The sequence below is a fragment of the Echinops telfairi genome, unplaced genomic scaffold, assembly GCF_000313985.2.
Source record: "Echinops telfairi isolate 266 unplaced genomic scaffold, ASM31398v2 ScPeMD7_4;HRSCAF=17, whole genome shotgun sequence".
Classification (NCBI taxonomy): Eukaryota; Metazoa; Chordata; class Mammalia; order Afrosoricida; family Tenrecidae; genus Echinops; species Echinops telfairi.
In genome coordinates this window covers 15,276,497-15,296,543 of record NW_022103900.1, presented here as the reverse complement: position 1 = coordinate 15,296,543, position 20,047 = coordinate 15,276,497, and the positions used below count along the sequence as shown (strand labels likewise).

General features: G+C 43.8%; 1 protein-coding gene across 3 annotated transcripts in view; it reads right to left on the bottom strand.

The window, feature by feature from the left end:
* The window catches only part of ITGB6 (integrin subunit beta 6), a 103,696-nt gene that overhangs the window by 68,535 nt on the left and 15,114 nt on the right, over positions 1 to 20,047 (bottom strand). For all 3 annotated transcript variants that reach the window (XM_004703796.4, XM_045299326.1, XM_004703797.4), the window contains 3 exons: positions 11,245 to 11,410; positions 9,738 to 9,899; positions 8,238 to 8,333 (listed from right to left, as the gene is read on the bottom strand). In XM_004703796.4, the coding sequence (XP_004703853.1) occupies positions 8,238 to 8,333; positions 9,738 to 9,899; positions 11,245 to 11,410 (424 nt within the window). The remainder of the gene's footprint in view (positions 1 to 8,237; positions 8,334 to 9,737; positions 9,900 to 11,244; positions 11,411 to 20,047) is intronic.

The following is a 20,047-nucleotide window of genomic DNA, read 5'->3' as shown; positions in this document are numbered from 1 at the left end:
AACACATGCAGTGACACCGAATGCAGGACAATCACAGGCCAGTGGGTGGCAGGTCTTGTGGATCCAGTAGTGTTGTAAGCATCTCAGTGCTGACAGGGGCCTCCACTTGGCTCCCCAGCTCAGGGCACTGCAGTGTCTTGCAGGGAGTGAACCTTGTCAGTAGAAAGTCTCCAAAGGGAGTGAGTGTGTGTCCCACCTCCAGTGAGCTATTTATCTCCTTAGCACCTCCAAATGAGGCCATCAAGCTGTGACCTGATTGACAGGCTAAACTTCGCCCCTTCACTCATAAGTCTCAAATTGACAACAGATTATGTAACTGCCACACAGTCTTAGCAGCTCCTTTTTTTTTTTTTGTGGTTCTTGTAAGTCTATCACATAACCTTTTATTATGCTCAGCCAATTCAACTTTTTATAGCTTATTGACAGCAATTACAATAATTGTCTGTGAAACTCTGCCCTAATCAATGCAATTTCCCCCCATCACCTTTAATCCCCTTTCCCCCTCTTCCCTCTCACCCCTGATAATCACTCTGTGTTCTCTATACCTTTGTTTTTTCTTGTCTTTTTATATAAGTGAGGTCATGCAATATTTGTCCTTTTGTGGTTCACCTATTGTCTGTACACTCCATCCATGATATCCATGTATCAGGCACGTATTTTTCTTGCTGGGTAAGTAGTGTTCTGTTGCATGAGGAGGATCTCTAACAACTCATGGACATGTCTTTTCATTCCATTTTTCTACTAACATTTTGAAGCCTGCTCATACGTAGGCATATGTTGTTTATCCATTCATCTGTTGATGGGTATTTAGATTATTCCTACCTTCTGTCCTATTTTGAATATGGCTGTAATGAGCATTGGTATACATCTCTTTTTGAGTCTCTGGTTTCAGGTCTTTTGGTTTGATGTACACCTAGAATTAGAATTGTTGGGTCATATGATAGTTGTGTTTCTGGTTTTTGAGGAGCCGCCACACTGTGGCTATACCATGTGGTATTTTAGCTTCCCTAGTCCCACCCACATTTGTTATTTTCAGTTGTGTTTTTTTTTTTTCTCTTAGCCATCCTAGTGGGAGTGAAATTGTATGTTGATGTGGTTTTTGGTTGTGTATCTCTGATAGCGAATGGCATTGAACTTCGTCATATGGCTGATGGCCATTTAAATGTCCTCTTTGGTGAAATAGCTAATGAAGTCCTTTGCTCATTTTATAATCAAATTGTCGTGGTTTTTTTTTTTGTCGTTGTGAAAAGTTAAATTTTTCTTTTGTTATTAGATTCTTTGCCGAAATACGGCTTCCAAAGATATTCTCCAGGTTGGTAACTTGTCTTTTCACTTTTGGGGTAAAGTCCTTTGATGAACAGGAGTTTTTAATTTTTCAAGGTCTCATTTGTTTATTTTGCCTTTTGCTGTTTGTGTTTTCATTATTATACTAGTTAATCTATTGAAAGCTAGGCCTGGCAATGTTTCCCTGTTCATTTATTTGCAAATGTTAGGATTTTAGTTTGTACATTTCAGTTTTTAATTCATTTTGAATTTATTTTTGTGTATGGATGGTGTGAGGCATGAATCCTGTGTCATTTTTCTGAATAGAGAAATTTAATTTTCCCAGTACTACTGATTGAAGTGGTATTTCATTGTGTTTGGTAATCAATGCTCATGCAAGAAATCAAATGACACACTGCATTGGGTAAATCTGCAGCACACAATCTCTTTAGTGTTGAAGATCAAGGCCGTCACTTTGAGGATTAAGCTGTGCCTGGCCCAAGCCAGATTTTCAGTCACCTCAGATGCATGTGAGAGTTGGACATTGAATAAGGAAGACTGAGGAGGAATCAATGCAGTGGAAGTATAGTGCTGGCAAAGAATATTGAATGCAGCCATGGACGGCCAGAAGGACAAATACATCTATCTTGGAAGAGGTACAGCCAGAATGTTCCTTAGAGGCATGGAGGGTGAGACTTCGTCTCATGTATTTTGGACATATTATTAGCAGAGATCAGTTGCTGAAAAAGAACATCATGCTTGGTGAAATAAAAGTGCATTGAAAACGAGGAAAGCCCTTGATGTGAGGGACGGACACACTGACTGCAACAATGGCTCAGACATCAGAATAATTGGGACTACGGCACAGGGCGGGGCGGTCTTTGGTTCTGTTGTCCACAGGCTCGCTGTGAGTTGGAACTGACTCAATGGCATCTAACAACTGTAACAACATGCTGAAGAGATTCATCTTTCCCCATTGAATGGAATCAGCATACTTGTCAAAATTCAGTTGACCAAAATATTCAAGGTATTCAGTAACTTTTAAAATCAGTAATCTTATTTAAACTGCTTCTCTGGTGGTCTACCCAAACCAAACTCACTGCCATTGAGTTGATTCTGACTCATAGCAATCCTATGGGTAGTACAGGGTAGAACTGCCCTGTGAACTCCCCAGACTTTAACTCTTTACAGGAGGAGAAAGCCTCATTTTACTCCCTCGGAGCTAGCTGATGGTTTTGAACTGCTGACCTTTCAGTCAATAGCTAAACATGTAACCACTATGCCACCGGGGCTCCATCTCTCTGGTAGTCTAGTGGTTAGGAACTAGCATGCTCATTCACCACTGCAGTCCACACTCAATCAAACCTTAATATTTAAGGTTGTGGACCTAGACTCTGGGTTGAAATCCTCACTTTTACAGGGAACTCACTTTGATAATTTGGATACCACAGGCATAAGTTAGGGCTTAAGTGCTACAACGACTGTAAACATTAAACTTCCAGGCTTTCCCCTAATAACTAAGCCAAGCCAAACCAAACCCAACCCTAAACCTACTGCCATCAAATCAATTTCAAGTCATAGGGAGCCTGTAGGACAGGGTTTCTCAGGCTGTAAATCTTTACCACAGCAGTTTGCCTCACTTTTTTCCCGAAGAGTAACTGCTGGGTGTGGTAGTCGCCTAATCTGGTGTCAATGTAAGGATTAAGAGTGTAGGGGTGGAGTCTAGGTTGTCAATCTGGAGATAGCCAATGAGACTTCTGTGCGGGCATGGCCTTCTCCTGAGAATTCTGGGAAATCTGGTACTTCTTCCTTGGAGGTGGAAGACATCTCTCTCTCTGCGACTCCCTGGGGGATATTGGAGAAGACAAGCCACATGGACACAACCAGAGCTTGGAAGCCAGAGAAATCACACAGAGACCCCTGCCATCGCTGAGATGATTACAACACCACTGGACCCAAAGACTTTCTACCCACTGGCTTGTGATCGGCCTGCATTTGGCTTCATTGCATGTGTTTCGTGAGTCTGAAGAAGACTTTATAGATTGGTATCGGACATATGGGCTAATACCAGACTTATGGCCTTGGACTGGACTCAGCTGAGATGTTTTCTCACTGTTCAATTGTTCTTATATATACATCTCTTTCTTATACACACAGGTGTGTCAATGGATTTGTTTCTCTAGTCTACCCAGACTAACACACAGGGTTTGAACTGACAACCTTTGGTTAGTAGCCCAATGCTTTAACTCACTACTTCAACAGAAACTTTTCTTAGCATAGTCATAGTTGCACAACACCTCTGGCTCTCTTTATCACTACTACTAAATGAAGGGCTCTGTGAAACTCTATCACACTAGTAGTGTCAAAGGCAGTTTTATGATGGCCAATTGGCTCATTGTCCTTCATAACAAAAATGATAAGTAGATAAAAGATTGACAGACATAAAATTTACAGCCATGTCCTTGCTGCAGAAGATGTTGTCTCAGAGTCCTTGACTGTTCAAGCTGAAGGCCACTGGTCAGTCCTCTCATTTTGTAAACACTGAGGTTCAACACTTCAAGGGACTTTCATTGGGGTAAGGTAGTGAAGTAGTTAGTTCATTGTGCCAACCTGGCCGATAAATACTTGTGGGGTTAATTGAAGGGCAGAGGGATAAGTGACTCTGTGAGCCTCGCCTTTCTAGTTCTCAGGTTTCTTGCTTTCTGATGGTTGGACCAAGGTGCAGCAACCTTAGCCAGTTCCCTGCTTCAGCTGGCAAAGCTCACTTCCTGCAGGACATCCCCAAGGAGAAGCCACTGGACCTACCCCGATGCAGCCCTGGGTGCTGGAGCAGCCATTTGGAGACCCCGGCCAGCACTGAGATTCTTATATGTTCACTGATTTGGCTTTCCTCCTGCAGTCGGAGTCATAGTGTGTGTTTTGTGAGATGGAGGAGGACTTTGTGGATTGGTGTTGGACATATTGGTTATGTAAAACTCTTCTACATGAGTTTCTGTGGGTTTCTTTCTCTAAAGTACCCAGACTAACACAGGTAGTTTGGGTCTTTTTCTACAGTGACGATTATAAAACAAAACAATAACAGGACAGGCTAACAAATAGCAAGAATTCATTTAAAAAATTTATCTCCTTCCTTCCTCTGCCTTCTCTCCTCCCTTGCTGCAGTGAAAAGTTGGAAAGATGGCATGAAGTGAAAACTTGAGCTATTGACTCCTGAAACATGTTCATGGGGCAGAGGATTTCCACATGCCATTTGAGAACATCATCCAGCTCTTAGCACATTTACCATCAGCTGAACCATCTTTATGAATGGTTTAGGTCCAATGGGGACTTGATCCGGGATTTTCCTTTTGTCGCCTAGTAAGAAGGCTCTGCAGTGTCTCCAAGCATTTGGTCCTAAGAATGAGGAGTGTCTCTCTCTTCCCAGTGCCATTTGAAACCAAAGAGGAAAGGATGATGGGGGTGGGACAGCCAGCAAGCGGAGGAACGTGCCAGTGGATAGGAATCTGCTCCCTGTTCTTTGTTGACTTCCTAAACCTTGCCATGCATTTGCCACATGAAAGTTCTTCTTTAGAACATCTCAGCATTGAGAACAGGAAAGTGGTTTCTCCCCAAGACATACTTAACAAACATATAGAGAACCTGCTATGTTACAGGCACTGGGCTAACCAAGACCCTTTCTTCTCGTCCGAGGACTGTTTATCTATGGCTTTTTTGTCTACCAAGGACAGCGTCCTTGAGTAGTATACAAACCTGTTTGGGCTACCTGCTCTGTGGTTTATCTATACCATGGTTAGTGAGTGAACTGGAAGTTTCTCTCACTAGTCTACTTACTTCACGGTCACCCTCTATGAAACCCCTGTGTCAGAATTGCATGACAAATAGCGAGTCATATAAAAATCATTGTTATTAACTTCACAAAACTCATCTTTTTCAGCCAGATGTTGACATTTTGAAAAGATAGAGATTATTTTAAAACTTTGCAAATAACCCCAGACAACTTAATAGCATGATTTGAGAACACAGATTTAATTGCTTCTTATCCTAATAGCTCACTCAGAAGGACCGACTAGTCAAATTAGGCAGCTGAGGCTACTAGCCTGATGCTGTATACATGTAAATTAACAGTGCAAACATTTAAAAACAGCAGAGGATACTTAGTTTTTCAACCTGGGCGATTGAATCCTAATTCAAAATGGTATTTAGCATGAGAAAGTCATATAATACCGACTGCTCAGGCTATTATCTATCATTATCTTTTAAACCCTGTAATTGGACAAACAGGAAAATATTTATAATAATAAGTTTGTTCAAAATCATCTGTTTTGCTGGACGGAGTCTGGCGGAGGTGAGGGGCACTTTACAGTCGTCTTGAGCTGAAGGCAAAATGGCTTACTTTATTTCCTTTGCATTGTTTGTTAATTTACAGCAACACTACACACCTGGGCAGTGTATAGCACCTTACCAAAATTACCGAATTGTGTGTGGAGGGGAAATCCCAGTCAAATCTACTGCATTCGAAGAGTGGGCAGTCTCTATCTTATTTGCTGCAAGGCAGGGCCACCGCCGAACCTACCCTATTCCCCTCCTGCGGTGCAGACATAACTATGCTTAACACATAACTCTTGAGCGAACAATTTTCCTTCTGTAATTTCCATTAGAGGTACCATTTAGTTGGCCCATTTATCTTGTCGCCGGCTTTCTTTCTCAGCGATCTTTTGGTGGCTTTGCTCATTATACCACAGCTTTCCACAGAGGAGGCTGTGCAGGGCTCCTTCCACACAAGGCTCCTTCTAAGAGACTTAAATGGAGAAGCAACACATGCTATTATCGTCCTATTTTTAGTTTTCATTCTCGATAAAACAAGAGATCAGCATTTCCATGATGGGGGCAGCCTTCAGGGAAGTGTCATGTTGCTTCATTATCTTTCGACCGGGCTGCGGCCGCCCCTCTAATGCAGATGGAATGAGGAGAGCGGCAAAAATAAAGATGAAAACACAGTGAGCTGACCAGCGTATGGCTGCTGATTGGGGCCCACTGAGTGGCTCTCCTAGAATGTCCCTTTGTATTTCGTGGGGCCTGGTTAGGAAAGCCCCCAGATGAAAAGCAGACATAAATTCACCTCATAATGAGATTAGTGGCAGGCAAAATCAATGTCGTGCAGGCCCATTACAGGCGGGCCTGGGAAATGATCATTTCCTTTGCAACAGGGGAGCTGGTCTTGCAACCGGCTGAAATCCATCGGGGTCTGTTTTGCCCTGTGGATATTGTTCATCTTCCTGTCTTTAATAGCAGGTTGAAGGAGGCGCAGAAATGAATTGTGGGTCTTAAAGACAGTTACCAAAATGAGTTACAGGGGGTTCTGTTAATGGTCATTAATTATGTTCCCCAGACTCCCCTTTTAAGAAGGCTCGTGCAAGTCCCCACCCGTTCTAAAGGGGAGCCCTGCTGTGGTGGAGCTGTTTGCTGCTGGGACCTCCGGGGTCCTCTCACTCCAGCCTGAAGGATCAAAGCAGAATAGACTTGCTATTGTATTTGGGGGTATTTTTCTTTTTAATCTTTACTGCAACTCTACTACTTAAAACCACTGGGGAAAGAAAGTATCAATATACTAAAGGGGCTTAAGAAAGTGCTCAGATCAGGTGAAACCACGTGGTCTCAGAGTAGAACAAAGACCTGGAGCATGGAGTCTGAGGACAAGGGAGTCCCTTGGCTTTCAGCAGAAGGCAATCTGGCCCTGGAGCACAATGCCCTTCTCTTTTGAGAAACGCTGATAGGATCTCCTCCGGGATCCTTCCTGCAGAACCCGGTGCAAGTTCATGGCTGCTCTATCCTTCGTGGCCAGGGGCGTTTAATCAAAGCCTTCTGTGGAATAATCGCCCCGTTTCCCGTGCCACCAAGCCAGTTAAGAGGTCCTTTCACAAAGGGTGGGGGCACAGGCTCGGCCTTTAGGAGAGCTGGGTGATGGTGCATGGAAGGCTCAGACCATGCACTGTAACCCTACTGTCCACAGGTTCCCTCCTCCTCTGAGGCCCTGCAGCTCCCGAGCGGCTTATTGACTCTTGCCCCCAACTCGGGCGTTTTGACGGGACTGTTTTTCCTGGGCTGCGAAGCTTCCATAGCCCCCTCTTGCGTTCCCAGGTGCACTCAACAGTTGGCAATATGGTTCACAAACACTGTTTCACCTAACAAAGCATTTATTTCTTTTTTCCTTTTCTGCAGCTGGGAAGGTGCCTTGGCGGTGTCAGCCTGCGCACTGAGCTGCTAACCGCAAGGTGTACTGTTCGAAGCCCCCAGCCATTCCGGGGGAGAAAGATGAGACTCTTCCGAAGCAAGTGTGAAAGTGTCTCCGATGCTCAAGGGCGCGCATCTCTGTGGTCCTGCAAGGCTAGCCCGAGTCGCAATGGTCTCCGTGGCGGTGAGTTTGTGTCAGTGTTTTATAGCTGGCTCTTCTCTCTTCCACTTGAATTAATCCTGGCCATCACATCCAGCTCCTTTAGAGGAGAAATTCTTATTTGGCTGGATTTGGTGAGCTTTTTCTTTGAACTTACCCTTTCTTATCGCCTGAATTGTGTTTCCACTTGTGTGTGTTCCACGTGTCTACGCTGAAAATGTCCAGGAAGGCCCAGCTAAGCCAGTCTCCTCTCACACTCAAGGTGTTCTCTGCTCCATGGTAACCATCTTCTCTTCAGATACAATAGTGCAAGGGAAGCTGGGCTGGTTTTCTTGTACGTGGCTGGGCTCTATAGTTACTGCAATCTCTCACAATATGTTTAATTTCCAGCTTGTCTTACCTGTGTTGATCATTTTAATCGCAAACAAGTGAACTGCATCCACTTTGTCAAGTACCCCGTCTACTGGGAACATGTTAATGTTTACCTACTGGCCTTTCCATGTGTTAAACTGGCAGAGTTAATGTTAAAATCTCATGAAGCTTTAATCTCCCTGAAGGAATCTTTCGAATTGTATTTGCTTACCTCATATAAATGAACTTGTTCTTGGGTCACGGCAAAGATCAATAACATGTTGTGTTGCACTAGCTTATCGATGAGTTGTCCGATCGTTGGATATTCCTAAAAATCAACATAGAGATTTGAAGTAGCATTTTAACAAAAGGATATAAAACAAGGGAAGATGTTTTACCAAGCTATCTTTACTGGGTTTGCCATTTCAAGCTCCGATCTAAGTATGCAAATACCCAGTATCATCCACTTAGCTGATTCAGTAATCGTTTGTTAAATTGCGTCCATCCCAGTAGAGTTTTAACTGTGAGAGACAGCGGCTGTGAATATTATGTACTATGCTCTGCCACTTCTCGACAGATCATTGGGGATGTATCTGAAGACTATGGTGGATCGTGATTTTCTAGAGTAGAGCAATGCTCCTTTAAGTGCCCCTTGCCAGCGTGCTAGCGATGTGACAGTGAGGGAGGGGCACGTAGGCGATGATGGATGTGATCAAGGGAACACGGGTGGCTCTGAAATTATTTGTGGAATTGGATGTGGTGGGCTGAAGGTTGAGGAGGGGACAACTGCTGGGAACGACATTTGAGACATTCTTTGTTCCGGTTCTTGGGTTTGGTTTGATTGCCTCTTTGATGTCACACGCTGTAAAAATATTACGGGGCAATTGAGAATATGTTGCAATACTCCTGTCTCATGGACACATTCATTCTCTGGTGACACGAGCACTTTACCAAGAAAAAAAAAAAGAAAGGAGTCATGCCCATCAATGACCACATTTGAAGATGACCTCTACTCTCTGGGGCTGGAAAGCAGAGGGGTGTCGCCGGTCAGACCCACATATGTATCATGAACAGAGAGGACTTCAAAAGAAGTCCCACATGGCAATGAATGAAGGCTATGCCATTTGTATCTGAATGCCAGCAGAGTGCAGAAACACTGACAGAGAAGCCAAACTGTATGTGGGTGTGGTATGATGACAAATGCTCAGCACGTCTGGAGCATTCCTATCTGAAGTCTTCCTAAGATACTAGATGCAAATTGAGGAAAATGTGTAATCTTGCTCTGAAAAACTCAGGTCATTTACCCAACTGCAAGCCTGGTTAATAGATGCCTTCGGTCACATTTGGCATTTTAATCATAGAGATGCCAGGTCATATCAGTTTTCCTGAGCCTGGCATTTCCCATCCCCCTTGCTTTTCAACAAGCCAAACATTCAGCACCCTTCCTCCGCCAGTATCCTGACTTTGGGGACTCTCAGATGGGGCTTGGGGGAGAACAGATGGAGCTCACTCTACTGTCCGTTCCACACCCAAGCATCTTTGAACAGTTAAAGCGTCCCTGGGGTCACCTGTGTCAGAGCAGATCCAAACTTCTCACACAGCCCCACCACCCACCCACCCTCCTGTGGGGATGGGCAGAGCAGCAAGGGTCATTCTACTTTACATTGCAGCAACTGCTGCTTTGCTGGCCTATGGGCAGCCCTGGCAACAGGAGAGAGGGCAGGTTACCTACCAGGACGGTTGACATGGAGTACTCATTTTTGCTGTCCAAGTGACAGAGCCCATCATGAGGGATGACAATGCCTGCCAGTTTGCTGTCCATCCCAAAATGAGAGTCTGCATCGCTCACAAAGACCAGGAGGTGGAGAGAGTCGTTCCGCCAGCCGATTTTTTCCTGCCGTGAGAATGAAACCTTTAGGGGGTAATTGTTACAGGCGGGCATTCATGGAGTGTGGGTTATAATTATGTTTGGGCATATTCAGATTCTTTTTTTTTTTTTTTTACATAGTGCTGGCCTCTTTTCTAGTACTTTGCATCTACTGCAAGTTGCTAGTGTTAATATATTGAAAACATGAAATTCTATGACATTTACTTTTCCTGCATAACATTTTCAGATGATTTATGTTTCTGCAAAAGTAGTTACAGTACAATCAGTATTCAACTGATCTTGACTTTTATAGAGTTAATTACTTTTACTGTCCAGCTCCAATTCACTAGAGAATTGAGGGGAGGAATTGGTGGGAGGTCAAAAATCCTCGCAAATCCAAGCTGAAGTAAAGCTTGTCAAAATGCAGTACAAAATGGGCTCAAAGTAAGGCCATTTCATGAAAATGTCATGCAACATTCGAGCCCACGTATTTCTCTCTCTACTGATGTTAGCCATAAAAAGCATAAGCATAACTGTAACAATAAGACTTCCTTATCAAACATGGCCCCAAAGCGCTATGCATGAAGATTGATTACCATCTGCATCTTAGCAGAGCAGTCCCCTTTCATTCTTAGTGCGGGACCGAGCTGGGTGGAAACTCCTCTTGGAGGTACCACTTTACCTCATCTTTACCTCCTCTCATTCCTCTGTCCTCACATTTTTGAGAGCTTCAGCCTTGCTCGGTGTTTCTGATGGTTTCCATGAGGGGTCTTTGTCAGAAGATGGGAGCATTACTTTCATGGATATGTGTCTAATTTTCAAATAGAAGTAGCACTCTTAATTTTGTTGAGACAGGATATCTTCAGAGGCTTATTTTAGTTGTTCAAAAGAATTAAGGCCATCTAAAATTTTGTTTTTGTGAATGTTTGTTTTGGGGACTTCTTCTTCTTCTTCTTTTTTAATCTTATCACATTCCATACATCCGTCCATTGTGTGTCAAGCACATTTGTACATCTGTTGCCATTATCATTCTCAAAACATTTTCTTTCTACTTGGGCTTTTATTTCCAAAGTGATTGATTCCAAAATTAATATGATTTCAATCTCAGGAAATTAGTCATACGTGACTATTGTTTCCACAATTTCCCCCCCCTCAAAGTTGCTGCCATTTTCTGTGACTACTTAAATTTTAGGCAGAATACAGCAATCCTCTTTTCTAGACAATCAGAAGATGTTACAAAATGTTGTACTTTAAGAAGTGTCCAATGCAGAGATTTGGCTGCTAGATAAGAGAGAGTCAACTTTGTCAAAGCAGACTTACCAGTAAGAGATGGGTGTTATGCGAACTGACTGAACACGACTCCCCCGCATACCTGGCACACGGCAGCTTGCATAATTGCATCAAATCCACCTTCAGGTGTGTCAATATTAGCAGAAATTTTCTGATTCCTCACAATTTCATTGAATCTTTCAGCATCATTCGTCAATGGTAAAATATGCTTGAATCCAAATGTGGGTAAACAGAAGTATGGAATACTACTGCAAAATAAAAACATTTTTAAAAGTTGATCAAATATACAGCACTCAGTCGATAGATCTGGCAGCTGAGCCACATTTCTTAGAATGAAGATTAATTTTTCTAAAGTGGCTGAGTTTATAATTTTGTCATGAATCTCACTGTGGTTGTTACCTTCCCCTATCCAAGCCTTCCAAATTGACTGGATCAGCTAATATTTAGGGCTTATTGAATGTCCTGCATTGATTCACACATACGCATTATAGAATCAGGCAGTCAGACTGTTCATTTTGTGTGTGTGCGTTACAACCATTTTGTTGTCTCCAAACAAAATCCACTCTTACCTCTACATGATAGCAATTCCATTGTATCCCAATGTCTTACACCAAACCAAACTCACTGCCATGATTCTGGCTCATGCCCACCAGATAGACCAGGGCACAGCTGCCTCCCGTCAGTCTCTCAGACTATAAGTCTGCATGGGCGTAGCAGACCTCGTCTTCACCCACAGAGCTGCTGGTGGTTCCAAATAATTGGCCTTGTGGTTAGCAGCTCAGCATATGTCACCAGGGCTCCTTTTTCCAAGGTCTCAAGCAATCACCAAGTATGAGTCACCTGTGGTAAGACCTACAGACAAACTGTGTCCTCCTGTATTCTCAGTCCTGCCTTTCCAGCGCCCCCAAATCAGGTCAGTACTCTGGGTTCTAGGGCCTAACTGTACTGTGGGGTGAATAGCCTGCTGTGGGCCAAGAAGCTGTCTTCCAGAGTTCCTGGTGTAGACGAGTGAGTGCCTCCAGTGCGGCGTCAGCTTGCTGAAACGGTTCGACGGGTACTCCATCAATTCCTAATGTTGGCTGACGCATTCCGTGCAGCTTGAACTAATTCCGTCAGCACCATTGGTTCCTGCTCACAGGCCACCTCCTGAAATGGTGCACGGCCGACTAGTTCTTTTTGTTACAGTGTCGGTGTGAATTCTTCCCATCTTCTTTAGGTCCTTCCTGTATCATTCCAGATGGAAAAAAAAATACAAATCCATGTGATGATCTTTGACCTCCCACCAATTCCTCCCCTCAATTCTCTAGTGAATCGGAGCTGGACATGAGTCTACCCCGCCTGAATTTTGAGGACATCTCAAGAACAGATTTGACACATCGATCAGTAATGAGAGAGATCTGATGAGCTGTGGGAGGACATCAAGATGACCGGGCATGGAAAAAAGCAAAATGTCATTAAAAAGATAGGAAAGAGAAAGACTGATGAAAGTGGCTGTCAGAAGAGACTCTGAAACTGGCTCTTAATTGTGGAGCAGCTAAAGCCAGTGGGAGAAGGGAGGAAGCTGAGGAGTGAACAGAAAATCCCCAAGGGCATTTCCAGAAAACAAAGCCAACTCTTTTCATGCCGTGCCAAGACCGAGCACTAGAAAACCTGACGGGAAGAACGTGGTCAGCATCCCTGAAACGGAAAGCATGCAAGAAAAAAGGCAAGCTTTGAGCTGTGATTTTGAAAGGTTCTACAGGCAAAGTATTGAATGATGCAAGAAACCACAAGAGAGAAGATGGGAACTTGTTAGAAATACAAAATCTGCAGCCTCGCCTGAGACCCACTGGATAAGAGCACTGGGCGTGAGGCACAGAAAAGTCCTCAGAGTGATTCTGAGGCAGCCTAGAGATTATGGGCCAGCGGTGTAGGGTCGCCGTGAGTCAGAATTGACTTGATGCGAGGGAGTTTGATTTGGGTTTGGTGTAGAAGGACAACACAAGGACAGAAAGGAGTGGCTTCTCTTGGGAAGTGCTGCCCGGGGAGGGCCAGCAGACTCTCCTAAATGCACAGGCGGGGCCTGAGCCTTGCAGGTTCACTGGCCTGTCTTGTTAGCAAGTGAAGAACAGTGCGTCTTTAAGGCTTGGGCAGTTGTCTTTCCATAAATGGCCTTACAGGGAAAGTAAGTCATCATTTGTTGTGTCTTCGGCTAGGAAAGTAAGTCATCATTTGTTGTGTCTTTGGCTGCATCACAAGGGCAGCCTGAGGACCCCTGTGCAGAGTGGCACAGCCCTGGAAGTCCCACGAGGGTCACTTCTAGAACGGATGCTCTTGGGCCCAACTGGCCTCTCCCTGTCTTTGCATTGTGTCATATATTTTACCAATGTTTCCTCAGCTAATACAAGCTGGGGCTCATTGGTGGTCAGTAAAGCTGGAAACCTTGATACTCATGGTTCAGGGCCAGGAGTGGCTGGTAGGTGCCTCTGGGCTGCCTTAACCTTTCCTGCCTCTTCCCTCGTCAGCTGCGTCCATTCAGGTTGGTGGACCCCACACTAAGTCTGGGTCGGTTGCTTCCACGTCCTGTTGCGTAGTTCCTTTCTTGTTCCTTCTGTTTCACACATTTTACTCCCTTGCCTCAAGTTTCATGGAAACTCTGAAGTGCTGACCACAGATAGTACCTCCCAAGTTATGGCTGTGGTGGAGATTGAATGAGATAAAGCATGCAAAGCACACAGCACAAATGATTTTTCTAAGTAAGCCATTTCTTACGTAACCACGTCATCCAGCGTGTAGCCCAGATCCAAAGACAGAACATGGCTTTAGCTATGGGTTCGAACATGGCAATGACTGTGAGGGTGACTCAGGACCAGGCAGTGTTTTGTTCTGTTGTACACGACTCAATAGCATCCAACAACAACAATAACAATATCTAGAGTCCTGTATTTTTCCACAATTAAACAAGTAATTTAGGATGTTGCATAGGAGGGGAAAGAACCAACAGATTACAATGGTTGTAAGATGTAGCATAGATGATTATCCTGTTGTGGAAAATGTATTTCTAAAATCTTTATGCAGTTAAGTCATCGAGTGATCCCGCAACATAACATTTTGACAAAGGATTCTGTGTCTTTCCCTAGGCAACTTCCTTGTCGGGTCACCTGTGGTACACACCGACACATTCTCTGATGGAGTTTGTACTTGTGACCATTTCTAGTATTAGGGTATAGGACTGTTATTGACAAGACAAAACTGTACCAGTTGATTAGTGAAGACTATGGACATGATTGTCTTTTTAATTTGCAGGTTATTCCTAATATGGTTGCCCAGTTGTCGATTTGCTTACTGACCTTTTGTATTTTTTCTTATTTAAATTGTCAGCTTATACCGTTTGCTTTGTTTCTTATTAGAGTGCTTTTCATTTTCTAATTTTAAGAATGCAAGAACTCAGTCTCTTAAGGAGATTCGCCTTTCCTCTTCGTCATTTGCCTTTTAATTTTATGATGGTTTGAGTATATACCATAACTTTTTTTATGTTGTTAAATCTTTGCCACCCTCAAATAGGATATGCATTTAAAAGAGTAAAATGGAGAAGGTATCTAGGTTTTGAATACATGGTTAACCTGTGAAGCGAGTGATTTAATATTCATCCTACTTGTCCCTACGGTGTTTGAAGTAACCAGGCCTGGCTAGAATCACATTAGCTCTGGAGTACAAAGACTGAAACGTTACGCAGCTTTGGGCAAGTTCCCTAACCACTGGGCATCAGTGCACTCATCTTTAGAATGAAAAATTTTATAGCTGCTTCACAAAGTTCTTGTGAGGCATTTATGACAATAAAAAGGATGAAATTGTCAGTGTGCTAATATCCCTGGTACTTACTTAATTATACCTAAAACTTGTTCTTCAATTTGGAGGGGGCGGGGTCTGTTCACAAAAGACCAAAATGACATTTGTGCAATTTCTGCATCCAACCAACCATCAGCCCTATCGACTCAAAGTGCGTTTTCATCTTTGTCCAATTAGAATAGTTTGCACTATACAGCTTCCTAGAACCCTATGCTTCTGGGAAACAGAATGATAGCCCAATGTCACTCACTGAACAGAGGCATGTGATAAGGCACCATGTAGCTAAAAGCAGAATGTCAGAGCTGGGTCACACCAGGCACGTTTGGATGGAGACTGCGAGAGTCCTTGTCAGAAGTCTTCCTCCATCAATGGTCCGCTGTGGTGGTGACTTGCTTAGCTGAGCAACTGGAGGGAGTGGGTATTTACCACTTGATTTTGAGTCCTTAGACAACAATGACTGCATCTCAAATGCAGACAAATTAAGGAACACAATGTAGAAAAGTATGATTACATTTTTTGGGGGGTATAATCTTATATGAATATTCTTAAAATAAAGACCCTAATGGTGTACACTAACATGTTGACATTATTTTGGGCGGGGGCAAGAAATCATTTCCGCATTCTTTTTGGTTGTTGTGTACTTTCATACTCGCTGTAGTTAAGGCGCTGGGCTGCTACCTGTGGGTTAATTTGAACCCACAAAAAGGGAGAACGATGAGGCAATCTACTTCTGTAAAGATCTACAAACTCAGAAACCCTAAGGAGACACTCGGTTGTGTTTTGTAGAGATGCTACGAGTCAGAATGTATTCTATAGCAGTAGGTCTGTATTACCTTTACAAACTATGTGCAGTGTACTCATATGTGTTTTTGTATGTGTACATGTAGCAAATCCTTTGAGATGTTTCATGGCTTAATTCCTTCATTCTCATAAACCAATGATGAATTCTTCACTGTCCGTGTCAAATTAAAAGAAGCTCATACAACATATATGGAATTATGTCTAAAACATCCCTCCAATTGTTTGATAGAGATGATCAAGAGCAATGTAGCTGAAAGGAATTACTGAAACCCAAATGAAGGCTGAACATGGTAGTGGGATAGAGGAAAGTAAAAGGAAATAGAGGAAAGAGCTAGGAGGCAAAGGGCATTTATAGAGGCCTAAATACAGGCATGTACATATGTAAATATATTTATATATCATGATAGGGAAGTAGATCTGTGTACATATCTGTCAAGTATTAAGGTAGCAGACAGACATTGGGCCTCTACTCAAGTACTCCCTCAACGCAAGAACACTTTGTTCTAATAACCCAGCATTCTGTGATGCTCACCTTCCTGACATGATCGCTGAAGACAAATGTGTGCATAAGCAAATGTGGTGAAGAAAGCTGATGGTGCTGAGCTTTCAAAAGATATAGCCATCTGGGGTCTTAAAGGCTTGAAGTTAAACAAACGGCCATCTAGCTGAGAAGCAACATAGCCTACTGGAAAAAGCACACCAGCCTGTAAGCAACATAGCCTACTGGAAGAAGCACACCAGCCTGTGTGATCATGAGGTGTCAATGGGATCAGGTATCAGGCATCAAAGACACAGAACAAAAATATCATATTGATGTGAATGAGGGAAGCATGAGTGGAGACCCAAAGCTCATCTGTAGACAATTGGACATTCCCTTACAGAAAGGTCACTAAGAAGAGATGAGCCAGTCAGGGTGCAGTATAGCACTGATGAAACATACAACTTTCCTCTTGTTCTTTAATGCTTCCTCCCCCCCATTATCATGACCCCAAGTCTACCTTACAAATCTGGCTAGACCAGAACATGTACACTGCTACAGATAAGATCTCCCAACACAGGGAATCCAGGACAGATAAATTCCTCAGGACCAATAATGAGAATGGCAATACTCAAAGGGGAAAGGCAAGGGGTGGGGGAGTAAGGGTGAACCGATCACAATGATCAACATATAGCCCCCTCTCAGGGGAACAGACAATGGAAGAGTGGATGAAGGGAGACAGCTGTCAGTTTAAGACATGAAAAAAATTTTTTTATAAATTATCAGGGGTTCCTGAGGGAGGGGCTGGGGAGGGAGGAAAGGAAATGAGGGGCTGGTACCAAGGGCTCAAGTGGAAAGAAAGTGTTTTGGAAATGATGATGGCAGCATGTGTACAAATGTGTTGACACAATGGATGGATGGATTGTGATAAGAGTTGTAAGAGCCCCCAATAAAATGATTAAAAACAGATGGAAACACAGGGAATCCAGGACAAATAAACCCTTCAGGACCAATAATGAGAGTAGTGATACCAGGAGGGCACGGGGAAGGTGGGGGCAGAAACGGGGAACCAATCACAATGATTAACATATAATCCCTTCCCAGAAGGATGGACAATAGAAAAATGGGTGAAGGGAGACAGTGGTCGGTGTAAAACATGAAAAAAAAAAATTACCAAGGGTTCATGGTGAGGGTGGAAATGAGGAACTGATATCAAGGGCTCAAGTAGAAAGAAAATGTTTTGAAAATGATGATGGCAACATATGAACAAATGTGTTGGCACAATGGATGAATGGATGGATTGTGATAAGAGCTGTATGAGCCCGCAATAAAATGATATTTAAGAAAGAAAGAAAGAAAATGTAACCTTTGTGCTACTACATATTTTGTAAGGCGCATTAAAACTAATCCATCAATATTAAAATGAGAGAAACTTGTGTTGCTGTATTTTAGGTAACACTTTAAGGGAATCCTCTTTCCCAAGGGAATTCCACTTTGGAATCCTTTCATGGTGAAATCCATTTTGAGGACTCTCCACCCAGCGAAGCAAAAGAAGGCACTGTGCCTCAAAGCATCCGCGATTAGATTAGGACAGCCAGTTTTTAAACTGTGGCCCACAGATTCCCAGGGGTCACTCAGACCCCTTCAGGGCATCTGTGAGGTCAAAGCCGTCTTCATAATGGGACTAAGATGTTGTTTGCCTTTCTCATCACACTGACATTTTCTCTGATTTGCAACAGCGACAGGGGGGAGGGGAAGGGGTAAAGCTGTGGGTGCCTTCACAAGTCGATGCAATAGCACAAGACTGTGCTGGTTAGTTCTTGTAGTCATTACTACCAAGCACTGTAATGAAAATAATAACAATAATAAATGCCAACCTCTCTTAAGGGTGGCCTTGATGAAGCAGTGAGAGTTATGAACTTATTAAGTCTGAAACCATGGAACACATGATAATTTTTTAAACTATCCTGTGCCACAGCATAAGGTATCTGCACAAAGCATTGCTACGTGCATGGAAGTACTGTGCTTCTGGAGGAAGACACGTGGCTGATCGTTTCAACTTAATTGGCTATCTCTTTATCTAAATTATTATTTTTTAACTTGAAGGAACAATCGACAGCCAAAAGATGACTCCAACCTGAGTTTTTGGCATCTGTGAATAAAATACCTATCGCTTCAAGGAAAACAACTGTCAGCATTTGTTGCTGGTGACAACATTCAGGGTAACAAGAGGAAATTAGGAGTTTGGAAATCTTTCTCGGTCATCCACAAGACTGACAGCTTCCCTATGCGTACAAGCTGTTCTCATGAAATTGTGACTGGTTGTTAGTATCACCAAGGTCAGAGGATCTGCAAAACTCGTTCTACCAATATTTTCCAAATGACCACTGCATTATGCGAGGGCAAGTCAAAAAGTACCCTTACAAAATCATAGAAACCTCTATTAAACAAAAACCTCAACATTTTTGTTTCTCGGCATATCCTCCATCTGAGTCCGTACAAGTCTGGACATGGCGTTTCCACCTCTAACTCATCCCCAGATAGTGCGGGGCTCTTCCATAGAGGCTGTCGAAATGGCTGCGCTGAGGAATTCAGACGGCGTTCCTTTGCAAAGTTGTGTGCCTTTTAGAAACAACAACAACAAAGCAGTATGAGGGACCGGGAGGATAGGGAAGTCGGGCGATGGGGTGAGGCTGTCCAACAATATTTTACTAAGACCGTCCTTTGCTATTCTTGAAGAATCAATCGGTGCATTGGTACGATGGTGGAAATTTCCCTCCGCACAACTTCCCTGGGATGTTTTTTCACCCATAGAGTTTTCCGTTTCCTTAAAACGTCTTCATAGTAAGTGCCCGCGACTTGCATTTTTAAGACAAGTATCAAGATCATCCCTTTGGGAGAAGGGGCATATGGCCACTGCCCGTGGGAGGAAGGTCCCACCAGGTGGGTCTTGTCTTCTGGAAGCCAGAGGGTCGACTGGAAAGCTAAGTCCATCAAAGGTCTTTGTTTTTCCGTTTCTCGAAGATATTGGAGATCAGCGCTTCAGGCCGAGCGTGACCAGTGGAAAAGGTCCCTTTTCTGACCGACTCCCTGCCACCGTTGGCCGGCAGCCGGGGTTGCACTGGGGTATCGGGCTCACCTTCAGCTGCAGGCGTAGATCCATTCCAAACCCTGTCCCAACCCACCTGCCACCGGCTGCCTCACTGGCCTCCCGGACCCCTGTGGAGCGTGGAGAGCGTGGGCAGCCTTGTACACACTTCCTTGCAGCCCAAACGGAGCTTCTTGTGGTTTTGTTGACTTCTCTCCCTTTTCCTTTCCCTCAGGGCCCCTTCTCCCATGAACCCCTCCTTGGCACACTTGGCAGATGCATTTATACCCACCCAAAGAAGTGGCGATCCCCACCCCAACCATGGGTTTATTTTTTGCTTCTCAGCCTTTGTGGTCTCCTTCTATTTTATTATAAATTATCTAGATCCCTTTGTAACCCCCACATTCTGTCTTCACAAGGCTCCACGTCTGCCACCCCCCTGTCTCACATCCATGTGCACCTCCCAGGCAAATACAGGCAAACCACATCCTCTCGCACCACCTTCCTCTCTTTCAAGTTGGAGATCCCCGTTCATGCTCCCATTAACCACTGACCAGCTATCCTAGCTGCTTCCGAGCACACCCCTCCCCTTCCATGAGCAGAGCCCTTCCAAAGCCCTTCCCAACTTATCCAGCCAAGCCTCTCACCTCGGGCCTTGGAGACCTCTGCATGGACAGCAGATCACAAGGG